This window comes from Babylonia areolata, chromosome 2 (assembly GCF_041734735.1).
Source record: "Babylonia areolata isolate BAREFJ2019XMU chromosome 2, ASM4173473v1, whole genome shotgun sequence".
Taxonomy (NCBI): domain Eukaryota; kingdom Metazoa; phylum Mollusca; class Gastropoda; order Neogastropoda; family Buccinidae; genus Babylonia; species Babylonia areolata.
This window is the reverse complement of record NC_134877.1, coordinates 27,167,733-27,186,551: the sequence shown is the minus strand read 5'-3', so window position 1 is coordinate 27,186,551 and position 18,819 is coordinate 27,167,733. Positions and strand designations below refer to the sequence as shown.

The window sequence follows — 18,819 nt, the reverse complement described above, 5'->3', positions numbered from 1 at the left end:
TGTCCGACTATTACCATCAGAACAGCAGAGGAGGCAACTGCTGTTCCGACTATTTGGGCTAGAATGTGATTATAGTGGAGAGTGCCTTGCCCAAGTACATCCCCACTCTCTCGGCCAAGAGGGTTTTAGGACAGTCGGCGTTGGGATGGTTCCCAAAGGCGAACTAGCCCAACAAGGCTGCAGCACTAAGAGCCAGTGCAATTTTGCCTCCTAGTTTGAGAGTCACAGTCCTTCACAAAAGACTAAGCTGTAAATGGTTTCCCATTGACTGAAGAAACCATTGATAATACAGCTCTCACTCTGCTGTTGGCCCAAATGTAAACTTATGTCAATATGTGATATAAGCCGAGTGTTGCTGTATATATATATATATATATATATATATATATATATATATATATATATATATACACCATAAGGCAAAATGCAGTAATTGAAAACACTGAAGAAAAACGAGAAAAACAAATGTTCACTAAATACTAAAAAACAAAAATGCAAGTATGCAAAGAAGATTGTGATGAATGACAGAAAAACTACCCGATGAACTAAAGTATAAGGAAACGATGGTGGTGACGTGATGAATGAAGACTCAAAGAGACTACTGCAGCGGCTACGGCAACTGTACACAGATCCCGTGATGCCGAGTGATGGAGGGGAGAGGCTACTGTACACAGATCCTGTGACACGGAGTGATGGAGTGGAGAGAAGACAAGAACAACCACTGAAAGGAGCCAGTACTTACAGCCGTGCAAATCCCATGAAGCTGAACACGCCACAAGGACTTTAGATGAGAATTTGGGATCTTTTGAAGCGTTCTCTTGTGCAGTTACTTCTATCGATCTATCTATAGATACAAGTGCCTTTCTATCTATCCATCCCTCTATCTTGGTCTAACCTATCCATTCAGATCTATCTACTTTTTTATTTTTTTATGCAGCTAGTACCTACTTTTTTTCTTTTCTAATCTATCTAGTATCTATCTGATATTTATCAATCTATCTATGTATCTATGCATCTATCTATCTATCCTAACAACAATATTGCCATTTGCTTTTCCTTGAAAATATTTGTAAATGATATGAACACATTGAAAGATTAACTGTTCCAAAGATTACCTTTAAAAAAGAAGAAAATTCCAAGACTGAAAGCAGGCTTTCCCCCCCCTCAAATGTTTTAATCTTCATTTTTCTTTTCTTCTGGAAACGTTACTGTGTGCTTGAACAGGACTTCTTACTTTAAATAAAAAACCAAACTGCTTTTAACATTTGTTGTTAAGTTTTCTCACTTCTTGTAAAGCTATTCATAATCTCTGTGCGTGCGTGCGTCCGTCTGTCTGTCTGTCTGTGTGGATGGGGGAGTTGGGGGGATGGGGTGAGAGCAGACAGAGAGAGAGAGAGAGAGAGAGAGAGAGAGAGAGAGAGAAGTAAATGGAGTATCTTTAATATTTTCAGTACTTTCAGTTTGCAACAGGTCTGCATGCATCTAGTATCTTCAGTGCTTTCAGTTTGCGATGTAAGGAGTTCTCACAAGTTTGTGCAAAAATATCAATATTGCACAGCATTCACTAACCAAGGTGTGTGATCACAGAAGATTTGCATAATTAAACAACAGACATTCTGTGGTGTTGTTTTTTTTCTTCACATTCTGTTATCTGCCCCCACCCACCCCACCAATGTCTGACCAGGACAGGAGGTAAGTCAACGTGCATACCTGATTTTCTTGATGCAGCTGTTTGACAATGTCCCCCAGCTGCCGGTCATCGTCAGTCAGGTCTGGCAGGTCCTGGGTGCTCTTGCTGTCTGTGGCAGTCGGCCCCATGGCTGTCCCCACATCACCATCACCCAGGTCCTGCTGCTGTCTCTTCTCCATGCTCTTCCTCATCTTCCTCACGGCGTCCACGAACGACGCCTGGGTGTCCCGTTTCATGTGCTTGATGCGCTGCTGGCACTGATGCTCCGTCTGACGCTTGAACTCCTCAAACTTGGTCTCGTAAGTGTGTCGCAGTTCCACTTCCTGCGAGCGCATCTTCAGCACCCACTCTTCTTCCAGCTGGTCCTGCAATCCCTTCAGCTTACGGGCAACCTCCGCCTCCACGTCAGGCTGCTGATCCTCTGGAACAGACCTCTCTCCGCCCGACACTTCGATCACGGCGTCAGCTGACTGTAGCTGATCCGACTCTTGGCTGGACACAGCCGGTGCAAGACTGTCCATGGGCAGGAGGTCTGTCTGTGATGAAGAGCTGACCATCTCTGCTGACTGATTGTATGTGTGGGTACCAGGGAGGACAGCAATGGGGTGGGGCAGAAAGCTGGGGTTGGGAGCGGAAGTGGCTAAGTGGGTGCTGGGAGACACAGGGACAGATTCTGGCTGGAAGCTGTCCTCCACAGAGTCTGGCCTCAGTTCACCTGCAAACTGAAATCTTCCTTCTTCCATGGATGTCACCGTCCCTTCCTCTGGCTCAAAGCGTCCTGATGCTTCCTGGACACTGTCTTTAGCCGGTGACGGCCTCTTCAGCTTTATAACCACCATGTTCTGCTCAACTGCATCTTCAAAATAACTTTCAGACGGGACAGATTTAGTTCTTGTCTTTGGACTCTTGCTGGGCTCAGATTCTTCCACAAAATAATCACCACCAGCCTTGGGTCCAACAGCCAAGTCCAAGTATTCCAGAGAGTCAGGTTCAGGTTCAAAACCACCCTCTGTTGCAAAACTAACTCCTTTATCCCTCTCTGTTCTGTCAACATCATTCGAATCCATTCTTCGCATTTGAATATCATGCAACTGCACATTTATGTTTTTAACTTGCTGCTGAATCCCACTTGTGCTTCCGTTGTCTTCTGGAGACAGAGGTATTCTGGTCATGCTTGCTGCATCATGAGCTGGAAGAGTTTGGAGAGATGAACTGTTCTCAGCCATAAGCTGTTCCTTCTTCTCTTCAAGATGGCGGCACATCATTTGCGATTCCTGCAGCAAGTGTTTCTCTTTCTCCAGATCTTCTCTCAAAGTTTCAATGTAAGTATCCTTATCCTGTCTGTCTAAGGTCAGCGTGTTTATCTCCTCTGTGAGTTCTGCAATTCTTGTCTGGCATGATGCCTGTGTTTCTTTCAGCTTCCGCTTCAGAACAGTCACACTGGATGCTGCTCCAACCAGCTCTTCCTGCAGTCGCGTGATTTCCTCCTGCAGGATGCGGCACTGCGGGTCCTGTGCCGACTGTGCGGCATTCTCCATGTGCAGCTGTAGGACGCTGGAGTAGTTCTCCGCCTGTCGGCATTTCTCCTGGACCTCAGCCACCTGCTGGCCGTGTTCACGCTTCTGGGCTTCCAACTCCTGGCGGTGTGTGTTCTGCAGGGCCTTCAGCTGGCTCTGGTACATCTCCACGTCTCCCTTCAGCCGCTGGGTCACCTCCTGCAGGTGGGCCACGTCACACTGGTGAGACTCCTTCAAGGACACAATGCTGTCGTCTGACATCTGGGAGGACTGGGCCAGCGAGTCCTGCAGATCGGACAGCTGTATGTCCTGGCTGCGGGACAGAGCCTCCAGCTCCTGCACTCTGTGCTGCAGGGCCTGCACCTCCCCGCTGTGGTCCTGCTCCATCCCCCACAGGGACTGACGCACACGCTCCAGCTCCGAGGTGGCCAGGACACACTTGTTCTCCAGGTCAAACACCTGGTTCTCAAGCGCCTTCTGGGTCTCCTGCAGCTCCATCTGGTGGTCCTTTCTCATCTCATCCAGCTGCCTCTTCAAGCGGCTGATGTCCATTTCATACATCCTGGCCTGTTCGTAGGCCTCAGACAGCTGCTGGTCAAACACCTTCTCTCGTTCTGCTCTCTCCCTCTCATTCTTGCTGCCGGCATCCGCCAAAACAGCGTCTTGCTTCGCAAAGGCTTTTTCCAGACTCTGATAGTTTTCTTCCATAGAGGACAGCTGGAGTTCACACGAGTGCTTCAGATCAGCCATTTCTTTCTCATGAGAGTCACTCATCTTGGCCACCTGTTCCTTCAGACGACAGGACTCTGATTCAGCAGCCTGCATAGTCAACTCCAGTTCAGCCAGGTGGCTGTCATACTTGTCCTTCAGCTTGTCTTTCTCCATGCTGATGTTGTCACACTGCCTCTCCAGGCGTTGGGATTCTAGGTCTGCTGCTGCCAGGCGGTCTTCCAGCTCAGACAGCTGGGCTTCATACATCTCCCTCAGCTGGCCCTGGTCACGGTCCACGCTCTGCGAGGCCTCCACCAGACGACCCTGAAGCTGCTGGATGGTGGTGTCTCTATCGGCCGCCCTCTGTGTCATGTCCTCCATGCAGCTGTCAAAGTTGCTCTTCAGCATCTCCTTCTCCTCCACAGCATGCTCCAACTGCTGCTTCACTGCCAACAGATCTTCTTTGGCTGTGATCAACCTGGATTCCTTCTGCTCCATTTCCGACTGAGCGGCAGCAAGTTCCTCTTGTAACGATTCAAGCTGCTGTGTGAGCTGTGTCTGGGAGTCTCTCAGCTGTGACTGAACAGTCTGCAGCTCGCCATCCTTGGCTGCTAGCTCTAACTGCACATGTTCAATCTGTGATGAAAGGTCCATCTGCAGAGTGTGCGTTTGTTGCTGAAGTCTGCTGCTCTCTGTTTTCAGTCTTTCCTGTTCTTCCACAGAATCTTTCAATGAGCGTTGAAGACTCTCGATCTGTGAGGTACAGGATTCCAGCTGTTGCTGCAGTGCTGTGTTCTGTTCAGCCAGCAGTGATCTCTCCTTTCCACACTCTGACAACTGAAGGTCTCTGTCCTCACCAAGCTGCTGGATCTCCTTGTGTAGTGCTGCCACTTCTTCATCACACTGTTTCTGCATTGCCTCCACACTGGATTCCAGACTTTGGATTTTAACCAGCAGCTGTTCTTTCTCTTTACCTAAGACATCATTTGAAGCTGTCAGAGAATCCAGTTCATCCTTGTACTTACTGCCTTCTTCTTTGAAGCTGCCCAGTTCATTTTCTTGAATCTGCAGCGATGCCCTGCTAGTCTCCAGTTCCTCTTTTAGCTTTGTGACTTCCTCATCCTGAGATTCTAGTCTGGATGCTGTGGCCCTCAGCTGACTCTGCAGGTCATCCAGTTGTTTCTGCAGCTGGTGAACAGTCTCCTCAGCATCGTTCCTCACTTCCTCCAGCTGGTGGTTCAGAGTGTTGTTCTCAGCCACCATCTCCTCCTGCTTCACCCTGAACATGTCAGCCTGGGCAGCCAGCCTGGATGTGATCACCTCCTTCTCTTCCTGGGCGCTGACCAGTTCCTGCTCCAGGTCATGGACCTGGCCACGCAATCCTTCCACTGTCCCCTCCCTGTCCTGGGATAACTCAAGGCATGTGCTCTCTGCCTGCACTAACTTCTCCTTCAGGCTGTCCACTTCATCTCGTAAGTTTTTGTTGCTGTTTTCTTTTGAGATGCCAGCCTGCTCCATGTCCCGTAGTTCTTGTTTCACCGCTTCAGTTTCTTTCACTTTTTCTCTCAATTTCTGCTGTGCTTTACGCAGCTCACAGCTGAATTCTGCCTCTCTGGACAGTAGCTGATCTTGGAAAGTGTTGAACTCTGAGTGAAGAACGTCAAATTTCTGACTCTGTTCCAGCAGTTCTGCTTTCAAATTCTTGTTCTCTTTGATATAAGCTGAGGAACAAGACTGCAGTTCTTCATGAAGCTGTTCATTTTCTGCCAAAAGAATATTGTATTCCTGTTGTTTAACTTGAAGCTGATCCTGAAGATGTGTGCATTTTTCAGTGACAGCTGTCTGCTGACTGCAGAGTTTCTCTTTTTCATACAACAAAGTCTGGTATTGCTCATTACTGTGGTCCAACTTCTGCTGTACTTGTTTCAGCTGCTGACAGTTTTCATCCTTCACCACTTCCAGCACAGACACAATTTCCTCCTTTTCCTCCTTGGCTTGCTTCATTCTTTCTGTCATTTCTTCAATCTGTCTGCTGTGTTTCTCCTTTTCAGCATCTCCGTCATCTTTGAGAGAGGAGAGTTCCATCAACAATGTCTCTTTTTCAGCTTTTAGTTCATCCAACTTTGCTGACATCTTCTCCAGTTCCTCAGTGATTTTCAATATCTCTTGGAGTTTGCTACCTTCAGCAGAAGCCAGCGACGCTTCCGTTTCTTCTTTCTCTGTCACTGCCCTTTTCATTTCGGCACACTTCTCTTCCAGTCTGCACCTCAGCTCCTCGTGCTGACAGACCAGCTGCTCCTGTTCCATCAGCGCAGTCTGATGCTGCTTCCGGGCTTCTGCCAGCTGCTGATGCAAATGCTCCAAGTCTTCCGAGAGTCTGGAGTTCTGCAAGCCCACCTCTTCTGCGGTGGAATCCAGTTTGTCCCTCAGCTTCTCAAGCTGTTGGTCTCTCTCCTCAAGGTCTTCCTTCAGCTGCGACAGTGACTTCTCTTTTTCTTCTAAAACCTCCTCAAGTTGAAATAGTGATGTCTGTTTGTTTTCAATCTGTTCCTGAATCTGCGACAGGCTTTTCTCTTTCTCAGACAGCTGATCGTGGAGTACTCTGACTGTGCCGCTGTTCTCCTCAGCTTGAGCCTCTAACTGTTCCTGAAGCTGTGACACACAGCTGTCCTTTTCCTGCAGTTGTTCCTGCAGCTGTGAAATAGAACTGTCCTGTGCCTGCAGTTGTTCCTGAAGCTGTGAAATGGAACTGTCCTTTTCCTGCAGTTGTTCCTGAAGCTGTGAAATGGAACTGTCCTTTTCCTGCAGTTGTTCCTGAAGCTGTGAAATGGAACTGTCCTTTTCCTGCAGTTCTTCCTGCAGCTGTGAAATGATGTTCCTGAAGCTGTGAAATGGAACTGTCCTTTTCCTGCAGTTGTTCCTGAAGCTGTAAAATGGAACTGTCCTTTTCCTGCAGTTGTTCCTGAAGCTGTAAAATGGAACCATCCTTTTCGTGCAGTTCTTCTTGCAGCTGTGAAATGGAACTGTCCTTTTCCTGCAGCTGTTCCTGAAGTTGTGAAATGGAACTATCTTTTTCCTGCAGTTGTTCCTGAAGTTGTGAAATGGAACTGTCCTTTTCCTGCAGTTGTTCCTGAAGTTGTGAAATGGAACTATCCTTTTCCTGAAGTTGTTCCTGAAGCTGTGACACAGAGCTGTCATTTTCCTGCAGTTGTTCCTGCAGTTTTGAAATGGAGCTGTCCTTTTCCTGCAGTTGTTCCTGAAGATGTGAAATAGAACTGTCCTTTTCCTGCAGTTGTTCCTGCAGCTGTGAAATGGAGCTGTCCTTTTCCTTCAACTGTGAAACAGAACTGTCCTTTTCGTGCAGTTGTTCCTGCAGCAATGAAATGGAACTGTCCTTTTCCTGCAGTTGCTCCTGCAGTTTTGAAATGGAACTGTCCTTTTCCTGCAGTTTTGAAATGGAACTGTCCTTTTCCTGCAGTTGTTCCTCCAGCTGAGAAATGGAACTGTCCTTTTCGTGCAGTTGTTCCTGCAGCTGAGAAATGGAACTGTCCTTTTCCAGCAGTTGTTCCTGAAGTTGTGAAATGGAACTGTCCTTTTCCTGCAGTTGTTCCTGCATCTGAGAAATGGAACTGTCCTTTTCATGCAGTTGTTCCTGCATCTGAGAAATGGAACTGTCCTTTTCGTGCAGTTGTTCCTGCAGCTGAGAAATGGAACTGTCCTTTTCCTTCAACTGGTCCTGTAGCTGCGACAGACAGCTGTCCTTTTCCAGGAACTGTCCCTGCATGTGTGACTGAGCACTGTCTCTTTCCTCCAGCCGCACCTGGAGCTGTGACAGACAGGTCTCTTTACCCTGGAGTTCTTCCTGAAGCTGTGACAGACATTGTGTTTTCTCCTTCAGCCGTTCCTGCAACTTCGATTCTGTCTGTCTGTGTTCCTCACTCTTGGCGTTCAACTGCCCCTGCAGCTCCTTCATCAGATCTTCACTGGCCGCCAGCTGTAGCTTGAGGGCGCCAGTCTCCTTGGACAGCACGTCCATTTTGTCCTGCAGCTCAATGTTGGCCAGCTCCGACTCCTTCAAGGCTTCCTTGTACTCCGTCACCTCTGTGAAGAGGGAGTTGACCCGGGACTCCATGCGTCTGTGCAGTGTGTCAGAGTGCAGGGTCTGCTGCTCCGTCACCTGCTCCTGTTGCTGTACCAGGAACGCTAGCCTCTGCTTTTCCTCGCTGACCGACTGCAGCTGGCTGGTCAGCGCTTCCATCTGGGCGTCCCTTTCCTGGACAGCCGCCATCCATTTGGCGACTTCACACTGCAGCTGTTCTGTCTCCACTGCCGTGTCGGTTCCATCCTTCTGTTCTTCGCTCCTTGGTCTTTCCAGGATGTTGGGAGTGGCCTGCGATGCGGTCTGCACCTCAGACTGGATATGGTTGCTTCTCTCCACTATGTCAGAGTACTGTGTCAAGAGATATGTGAAAGAGGCCTGTAGCTGCTTCAGCTGATCGGTCACATCACCGTCTGAGCTGAACACACCACAGTTGTTAGCGTCCTGACCCATCCTGCTGCTCAGGGCACCCGGAGGACTGAACTGTAAGCATTCCCTGAAAGAGCAAACCTGCTCCTGCACTCTCGCCATCTGCTGTCTGTAGCGGCTGTTTTCATCTCTCAGCTCCTGCACTTGCTGCTGCCAGCTGAGAACAGTCTGTGTTGCTTCACTCTGCTGCTGTTGGTACTGGCTGTGCAAGTCATCCAGCTGGTCCTGCAGTGACTGGAGCTGCTGTCTGCTGGCGGCCAGTTCATCTTCCTTGTGCTTCAACTGCTCTTGGAGAGATAGCACTTCTCCCTGCTGAGAGTTGATGACATTTTTCAGATTGTGCAGATCTGTTTGTGGTGGCTCGGAACTTTGACCCAGTGACAGCTGAAGCTGGTGGACCTGCAGTCTGTGCTGTTCATTCAGCTCCACTATCTGCTGCTCCAACTGTGCGACCCTCTCACCGGCTTCCTCAGCGTGGAAGTGGGACTGTGCCTGAATCAGCATGGAGCCTTCCTGCACCTGCTGCTCCAGGTCAGACATCTTCCTCAGGGCGTCATCCCTGACAGCAGCCAGCTGACACAGCTCATCCTCCAGGCCCACGATCTTCTCCAGGGCCAGCTCTTTCTCACTGACCAGGGCCTGGCAGGTACTCTCCGAGACCTGCAGCTGCTGCCGCAGTTCTGACACAGACTGCAGGGAGTGGGCGTGCTCAGAGCCCAGTCTCTCCAGCTCCAGCTCCAAAGTGGCCACTCTGGCTGCCTGGGTCTGGGCGGCACTCACACCGTCACCCCCATCCACCGCCTGCTGCTGGAGTGTGTGCACCATGTGCTGCAGCTGCGCCTCCCTGTGCTGGAGGGAGGTGAGCTCCGTGGTCCTGAGGGACAAGGTGTGGGACAGGTGCTGCAGCAGGTTGTTCTTCTCCGTCACCTTGTCCTGCAGGGCCAGGATCTGGCCTCTGGCATCCTGCAGGGCCTGCACCCACATCTGGCACATGGACACCTGCTGCTCCACCCTCTCCCCAGCCTGCGCAACACGCCACACATCATGTTACAGTCAACAACACACACCACACATCATGTTACAGTCAACAATGCAAGCTATACCTGTCAACACACACACCACACATCAGTTACAGTCAACAACGCAAGCTATACCTGTCAACACACACACCACACATCAGTTACAGTCAGCAATGCAAGCTATACCTGTCAATCAGTTACAGTCAACAATGCAAGCTATACCTGTCAATCAGTTACAGTCAACAATGCAAGCTATACCTGTCAACGCATACACCACACATCAGTTACAGTCAACAACATACACCACACATCAGTTACAGTCAATAATGCAAGCTATACCTGTCAACACACACACCACACATCAGTTACAGTCAAAAATGCAAGCTATACCTGTCAAGACACACACCACACATTAGTTACAGTCAACAATGCAAGCTATACCTATCAACACACACACCACACATTAGTTACAGTCAACAACACAAGCTATACCTGTCAACACACACACCACACATCATGTTACCATCAACAACACACACCATACATCAGTTACAGTCAACAACACACACCACACATCTTGTTACAGTCAACAACACACACCACACATCATGTTACAGTCAAAAACACACACCACACATCATGTTACAGTCAAAAACACACACCACTTATCATGTTACCGTCAACAAGATACACCACACATCAGTTACAGTTAACAACACACACATCAGTCACAGTCAACAACACACACCACACATCACATTACAGTCAACAACACACACCACACATCACGTTACAGTCAACAACACACACCACACATCAAGCTATACCTGTCAACACACACACACATCACACATCAGTTACAGTCAACAATGCAAGCTATACCTGTCAACACACACACCACACATCAGTTAAAGTCAACAACGCAAGCTGTACCTGTCAACACACACACCACACATCAGTTAGTCAACAACGCACGCTATACCTGTCAACACACACACCACACATCATGTTACAGTCAACAACACACACCATACATCAGTTACAGTCAACAACACACACCACACATGTTACAGCCAACAACACACACCACTTATCATGTTACCATCAACAAGATACACCACACATCAGTTACAGTTAACAACACACACATCAGTCACAGTCAACAACACACACCACACATCACATTACAGTCAACAACACACACCACACATCACGTTACAGTCAACAACACACACCACACATCACGTTACAGTCAACAACACACACCACACATCATGTTACAGTCAACAACACACGCCACACATCATGTTACAGTCAACAATGCAAGCTATACCTGTCAACACACACACCACACATCAGTTACAGTCAACACCACACACCACACATCAGTTACAGTCAACAACGCAAGCTATACCTGTCAACACACACATCAGTTACAGTCAACAACGCAAGCTATACCTGTCAACACACACATCAGTTACAGTCAACAACGCAAGCTATACCTGTCAACACACACATCAGTTACAGTCAACAACACAAGCTATACCTGTCAACACACACACCACACATCAGTTACAGTCAACAATGCAAGCTATACCTGTCAACACACACACCACACATCAGTTACAGTCAACAATGCAAGCTATACCTGTCAACACACACACACATCACACATCAGTTACAGTCAACAACGCAAGCTATACCTGTCAACACACACACCACACATCAGTTAAAGTCAACAACGCAAGCTATACCTGTCAACACACACACCACACATCAGTTACAGTCAACAATGCAAGCTATACCTGTCAACACACACACCACACATCAGTTACAGTCAACAACACAGGCTATACCTGTCACAGAAAAAGAGTGTATTATACACACGTCGCCACATTCAACTGCATAAGCTATATATGCAACAAAAAAATGATGTGTACAACATACACCTCACAGTCACAACCAACAACACAAACTGTTATCTGTCACAAAAAATGTATGTGCAAACACACACACACACACACACACACACACACACACACACATTACAGTCAACAACACAACTATACCAGTCACAAAAATGGTATGGACAACACACATCACAGCACAGTCACAGTCAACAGCATTCACAACACATGTCACAGAAATGGTGTTCACGACACACACAACACACACCACAAATTGTACATGTAACATAAATGGTGTATACACACACACACACACACACACGTTTTCTCTCTAAAAGGAGGAGTCAGTTTGACATGGTACAGTATATGACACCAAACAAACTGTTGTTTTACTCCAGTAGATGATTTTGTCAAATGCTTGATGCAAAATATAATTTTCTTTTCCCAAATCCTGCCTGGTCCACAGGTAATGAAAGAAACGAACACAACAAACCACTGTACCAGATCAGTGTTACTAAAATAAAACTGTTGTTTCAGGGAGCTCTTTGTGTCAGCTATTTCCTGTGCTTGTAAGCAAAGATTAACTCATTCAGCCCAGAGCAGAAGCAGTGCCCTGGCATCAAAATTTGTTTCATCAAAAAGGCAAACACGTGTCTACAAGTGCACAAAACTGCAAACAAAGGACATTAACTTCCACAGCATTTCTGGCTGTGTCCCCACGTGTCAATGTGGAGGAAGAAAAAAAAAAACCGGTTGATTTCAGTATATTTTCTTCTTTTTTCCTACAACGGTATGGCAGGGGAACCTGCTGTGGCTGTTAAATCCCCTGAGTTGAACGAGTTAACATACAAAACGTCCAAATTCTGTAGAAAAATCCACTCTGATAGGAAAACAAATAAAACTACAGGCAGAAAAAAAGAAGAAAAAAAAAAGAAAATAGGTAGCACTCTTAGTGTAGCGACGTGCTCTCCCCTGGGGAGAGCAGCCACACTCACGACCCCCGGCCTCTGACCTGTGTGAGCTGCTGCTGCAGCAGGACCACTTGCTGCGACAGGTGCTGCGTCTCCTCAGCGTAGTCGACAGGGTCCTGCGCTCCGTTCACCTTGGCCAGTGCTGCCCCCTGCAGGTGGGCCGTCAGCTGCCGGATGATCTTGTCACGCTGCACCAGAGCTTCCTCAAGCTCCGACACCTGATCACACACACACACACACACACACACACACACACACACACACACACACAACTTGTCAGCAAAAAACAACAGCCAAAAATATCAAATTGTATTGTTTTGTATTGTATTGTATTGTATTGTGTTACTCTTTCTGTCACAAAACAAGGAGAAAACAATACTCAAAGCCAGACAAAAAATACATAAAAAAGACCATGCAGGCAAATAACACTGTAGAATGGACAGCTAGTGCCAGCCCATCCCAGTAGTTAAAATCTTTTCTTTTTCTTTTTTGTTGTTGCTGCCCCGTCACCTGCACCATTTCAGTGGCAGTGCCCCCACACCGCTCATTCCCAGTCCCCCATACACAGCCACCCTCTGGTTCATCTGTCACACTCCCAGCATCGGTAGTCCACAGGGAACTATTGATGTTAGGTCACCAGGAGGCCACACACCAGAGGAGACCCTGAACTGCTGTTGAGTCACTTTGGTGGTGTTCAGTGGTGCCTGTTTTGATTTTACGTACTTTGGACACCACCTACTAAGCCCCCTACTAACGACAATAATGGCTTAATCGTGGAGCCAGACTGAGTGAGTGTCCCTCCCAGAGTGGAGACCACCACCACGACCTTCCAACAACAAACCCCCATGAATCTGCCGACACTGAAGACACTGACAGGACTCACCCCAAGCACAGAAGTGAAGGGGTATTGAAACTGAGGTCACCATAAGAGCAGGGCATAAAAGACCACAGACTTTGGGACTGTTTTGTTTATACTGATGATGATATCGGGGAGGAGGATGACAATGACAATGTTGCTATGGAGATCCACTTGGTTTGGGACTACATGACAAGGCTGTACTCTACGCTTTCTGTCAAAATGATATCCCGACGTCAACAAGGCCCGAGAGATACAGACACTTGCAGTGTTAGTCAGGTAATTAGAGCAACACACCCAGAGACGCATCCGTGAAGTGGATGATACTCGACTGTGTGGTCCCAGTCTCCCCATTTAAGCCCACAGCACACTCAACTCTGGTTAGGAGCCGGCCGCGGGCTGAAAAACCCACCGCAAATTCAAACCCACATCCTCCCAGCTGTCAGTCCGCGACGCTAACCCTTTCGCCACGGCGGCTGGTAGTAGTTAAAATCTTACTACCTAATTGCCAGAGCAAAACAGCACAGATACTACATCACAGACTGCGGAAAACAAAAAAAAAAGTGCCAAAGCTTGCTCAAAAAAAGAAAGGGGAATGGACTGGGAAGACAGAAAAAAAGACAACAGTGAAGGAAGAAAAAAGGCAGAAATAAAGTGAGAAACAAAAAAGAGGAAATTTCTACTAGTGGATTTCAGAAGGCAGGGATGCCATTAAAACTGGAAGACCCCCGATATTCCATGGGGGAAAGGCAACCTGTTGCAAGGGCAGACTTGAAAGAACTGAGTGCAATGGTTTGGCACAGTGAAAGATGGAGCTTATTCCAAGTGTAAGGTCCAGAGACAGAAACAAAGCTAAAAGAGAGACTAAAGTGAAGGTGTTTCAGGAAGTCAACCCTATTCTGTGAGGCCAGCCATGCTGCAATGATGTGCAAGATGAACAGAACCATGTCAGCGGTGGATCTACACACGTACACACAACATGTCAGGCATGCTTTTCAGTAACATTAAAGAAAAAATTGGTTTTGTTCTTTACCGCCCCCACCCCCCACCCCCTTTTTTTTTTTTATCTGAAAACTACAACTCATTCATTCCTTCAAGTCACTAAGACAAACATTCATGCACTGTGAGTGTGTTTTTGTTGCAGCATGACTGCCAGGCCTTTTATTTGTGTAGAACATTTACAGTCTACAAAGAGCCAAGTAATTCTTTCAGCATTCCAACTGAAGCTGGAGGTTTGTAGAGGGTCTGTTTCCCAACTCTGAACTTGTGTGTCCACAGGCTGCCATTTGGTCACCACGGTCCTGTGTCCCTTGACCATGTGGTTACCACAGTCCTGTGTCCCTTGACCATGTGGTTACCAGTCCTGTGTTCCTTCACCATGTGGTTACCAGTCCTGTCTTCCTTCACCATGTGGTTACCACAGTCCCTTGTCCCTTGACCATGTGATTACCGCAGTCCTGTGTCCCTTGACCATGTGGTCACCACAGTCCTGTGTCCCTTGACCATGTGGTTACCACAGTCCTGTGTCCCTTGACCATGTGGTTACCACAGTCCTGTGTCCCTTGACCATGTGGTCACCACAGTCCTGTGTTCCTTGACCATGTGTTCACCACTGTCCTGTGTTCCTTCACCATGTGGTCACCACAGTCCTGTGTCCCTTGACCATGTGGTCACCACAGTCCTGTGTCCCTTGACCATATGGTTACCACAGTCCTGTGTCCCTTGACCATGTGGTCACCACAGTCCTGTGTCCCTTGACCATGTGGTCACCACTGTCCTGTGTCCCTTGACCATGTGGTCACCATAGTCCTGTGTTCCTTGACCATGTGGTCACCATAGTCCTGTGTTCCTTCACCATGTGGTTACCACAGTCCTGTGTTCCTTGACCATATGGTTACCACAGTCCTGTGTCCCTTGACCATGTGGTTACCAGTCCTGTGTCCCTTGACCATGTGGTCACCTCAGTCCTGTGTCCCTTGACCATGTGGTTACCAGTCCTGTGTCCCTTGACCATGTGGTTACCACAGTCCTGTGTCCCTTGACCATGTGGTTACCACAGTCCTGTGTCCCTTGACCATGTGGTTACCACAGTCCTGTGTCCATTCACCATGTGGTTACCACAGTCCTGTGTCCCTTGACCATGTGGTCACCACAGTCCTGTGTCCCTTGACCATGTGGTTACCAGTCCTGTGTCCACTGACCATGGGATAGAAAAGGTTAAAGATTCCACGGCCTTATACTGTCAAAGGGGCAGTGACTTCAGTTTGAATTCAAAGGGGGCAGTGAATTCAGTGAAAGGGGCAGTGAATTCAGTCAAAGGGGCAGTGAATTCAGTCAAAGCGGCAGTGAATTCATATCCACTGTGTGTGGCATTCAGCCTCTCCTCTCTTTTCGCCAGGTACCCATTCACACCTGGGTGGAGTGAAGAAAATCAAAGTACCTTTCCATAGGATATAACACATTTCCTAAACAGAGCCTTGAAACCCGATCACTGTTGAACACTTGTTCATAAGTCCAACGCCTCACCCATACAACAACAGAACCTATACCTCGAAGGTGATATCAAGATATAAATGAACTGTGGATTCTACACAAAAAAACACAAATACTTACCGATCCTTTGAAACTGCTCTGCATCTCTCCTTCCTCCACTCCTCCATCTGTCACCTGAAAACAGCCGACTTAGTCACAATAAAGCAACAACATGAATTCCATCTGTGATCTCAAAATGCTCAGTCACAATACAGTAACATGAATTCCACCTGTGATCTCAAAATACTCAGTCACAATACAGTAACATGAATTCCATCTGTGATCTCAAAATACTCAGTCACAATATTGTAACATGAATTCCATCTGTGATCTCAAAATGCTCAGTCACAATACAGTAACATGAATTCCACCTGTGTTCTCAAAATACTCAGTCACAATACAGTAACATGAATTCCATCTGTGTTCTCAAAATACTCAGTCACAAAACAGTAACATGAATTCCATCTGTGTTCTCAAAATACTCAGTCACAAAACAGTAACATGAATTCCATCTGTGTTCTCAAAATACTCAGTCACAATACAATAACATGAATTCCATCTGTGTTCTCAAAATACTCAGTCACAAAACAGTAACATGAATTCCACCTGTGTTCTCAAAATACTCAGTCACAATACAGTAACATGAATTCCATCTGTGTTCTCAAAATACTCAGTCACAAAACAGTAACATGAATTCCACCTGTGTTCTCAAAATACTCAGTCACAATACAATAACATGAATTCCATCTGTGATCTGAAAACACCCAGTCACAATACAGCAACATAAATTCCATCAGTGACCTCAAAATACCTAGTCACAATACAGTAACATAAATTCCATCAGTGACCTCAAAATACCTAGTAACAAGAACAGCAACATAAATTCCATCAGTGACCTCAAAATACCTAGTCACAATACAGTAACATAAATTCCATCAGTGACCTCAAAATACCTAGTCACAAGTACAGCAACATAAATTCCATCAGTGACCTCAAAATACCTAGTCACAATACAGTAACATAAATTCTATCTGTGATGTAAAAAAAAACTCAGTCACAATACTGTAACATGAATTCCATCTCTGATCTGAAAAAAAGTACATTCCACGATATTGTAACATGAATTCCATCGGTCTTCTGAAAATACCCATTCACAATACAGTAACATAATTCAATCTGTGATCTAAAAATAGTTGCCACTGAGTGCTCACCATCTGTATCCCATGTCATTCAGTCAAGCTTCTGTCATGTGCACAAACACACACACACACACACACACACACACGTGTATCAGAGTGGATTTTACTACAACATTTTGCCAGGGACAACTGTTTTTGCCATGAGTTCTTTTATGTGCACTATGGTCATGCTGCACAATGGACCTCTGTTTATCATCTAATCTGGATGACTAGCATCCAGACCACCGCTGAAGGTCTAGCACAGGGAGAGAAAATTCTGGCGAGAGTGGGATTTGATCCTATGCCTTCAGATTCTCTGGCTTCCTAGGCAGACATGTTACCGCTGGACCAGCTCTGCACTTTACCTTGTGTGCTTTGTCCACCATCTGAACCTCTAGCACCATGCGGTCCAGAGCCAGCTGCTTCCCTTCCACCGCCTCCTCCAGCTCTGCTATCCTCTGTGTGGCGGCAGCAAGCTTGTTCTGGTAGTGCAGTGATGTCTGAACGTCCGATTCCTGCAGGGGACCCACCAAAAATGTGAACACATGGAACTGGTCATGATATTGAACATAACCTGCATGATATAAGGACTGATGCCACTATTCAGTCATAAATTAATACCTAGTTGACAGTGAAAAATTATCTATGGACCAGAATAGACCTACATTAACAGATTCAACAACTTACAAGGTAACGTAATGACAAAGGACTAATCCTCAGATATCAATATCTAGTTGACTGTAAAATGTAAAGATTTATGAACCACAGTGAACCTATGTTATAGATCACTTTTTTGTTGCAACAGACAAGTGTTCCTTTCAGTAAAATTCTGGCCACTCTCCCCATAGGCAGTGCATCACCACAGTGTACAATGCTGAGCTGACTTTGTGTTTGCTTGCTAAAATAAAATTGCTTGCTCTGGCTCAGTAACGGCAACAACCAAGAAATTCCTTGATCAGATTCAATCCCACTACTGCCTTAACTGTGACCTCACTGCCAAATGCAACAGCCACGGTTGCCTTCACACAGCCCACCACTTACAAATTTCAATCATCTCTAAATCCATATAATTCCTGATAAATCTAAGGAACTATTTATCTGTTCGAATTTGTGTTGAAAATCTAACAGGCATAGAAGAACTGAGCTTGATAGGAGACATTTATATGGATTTCCTGAGGTGCTGACAAAGACACAGATATATAAAACAAACCCTGTAATAGGAAATTTTCTATCTAAAATTACGTTTAAATAACATACTTAACCGTGACCCAACCAGTGCAGACTCCGGCAGGGGTCTGACATTCCTGTCCTGTGCAAACTACTATCCGCCTATGCAGAGAAAAAGAGAGCAACTATGGCCGATAACCTCCCGGAAGTAGGTAACCTCCCCTTTAAAATGAAAATGAAAATAAAAATATGATAGTACATGGTGATGGATAGCAAACGTAAGAGAAGAGATAGCTCCAGGAGAACACATCAATGCCTGACATACTCTGACAGGTGACCTACCTCTGCTGACCATTCATCTCCACTGGTCAGAGAATAGTGGTCACTCTGAAACAGGTTATCGATGAATGCAAATCACATACAGGTTAATCAAAACCAACACCCATAAAAAACACATCTAGCACCTGACTATGTCCAGTACTAATCATGCAACACAATCAAAACATAGTTAATACACAGAAGAAAATTGTTAATATTTATTTTAACAAATTGAAACATGGTCAGTCAATAAATGAATCAGAAGAGAGAGGAGAGCGGAAAAAAAAGAAGGAAAAAAAGAAGAAGAAACAGAAATCAACTTTGGCATGAAAGTAAAATTTATTGAAAGTAAACACACAGTTTATTTTTTATCAATGTCTGTCCATGATCAAACTCTTTTAGCTGACGGATGCATGCTGCAAGAA

General features: G+C 46.4%; 1 protein-coding gene across 1 annotated transcript in view; it reads right to left on the bottom strand.

Annotated features, from left to right (window-relative positions):
* LOC143299932 (uncharacterized) overlaps positions 1-18,819 on the bottom strand; it is a 197,074-nt gene that overhangs the window by 175,729 nt on the left and 2,526 nt on the right. Inside the window, 6 exon segments of the mRNA XM_076613478.1 lie at positions 1,711-6,792; positions 6,794-9,469; positions 12,385-12,561; positions 15,813-15,866; positions 17,275-17,424; positions 18,419-18,463. Coding sequence (XP_076469593.1) covers positions 1,711-6,792; positions 6,794-9,469; positions 12,385-12,561; positions 15,813-15,866; positions 17,275-17,424; positions 18,419-18,463 — 8,184 coding nt within the window.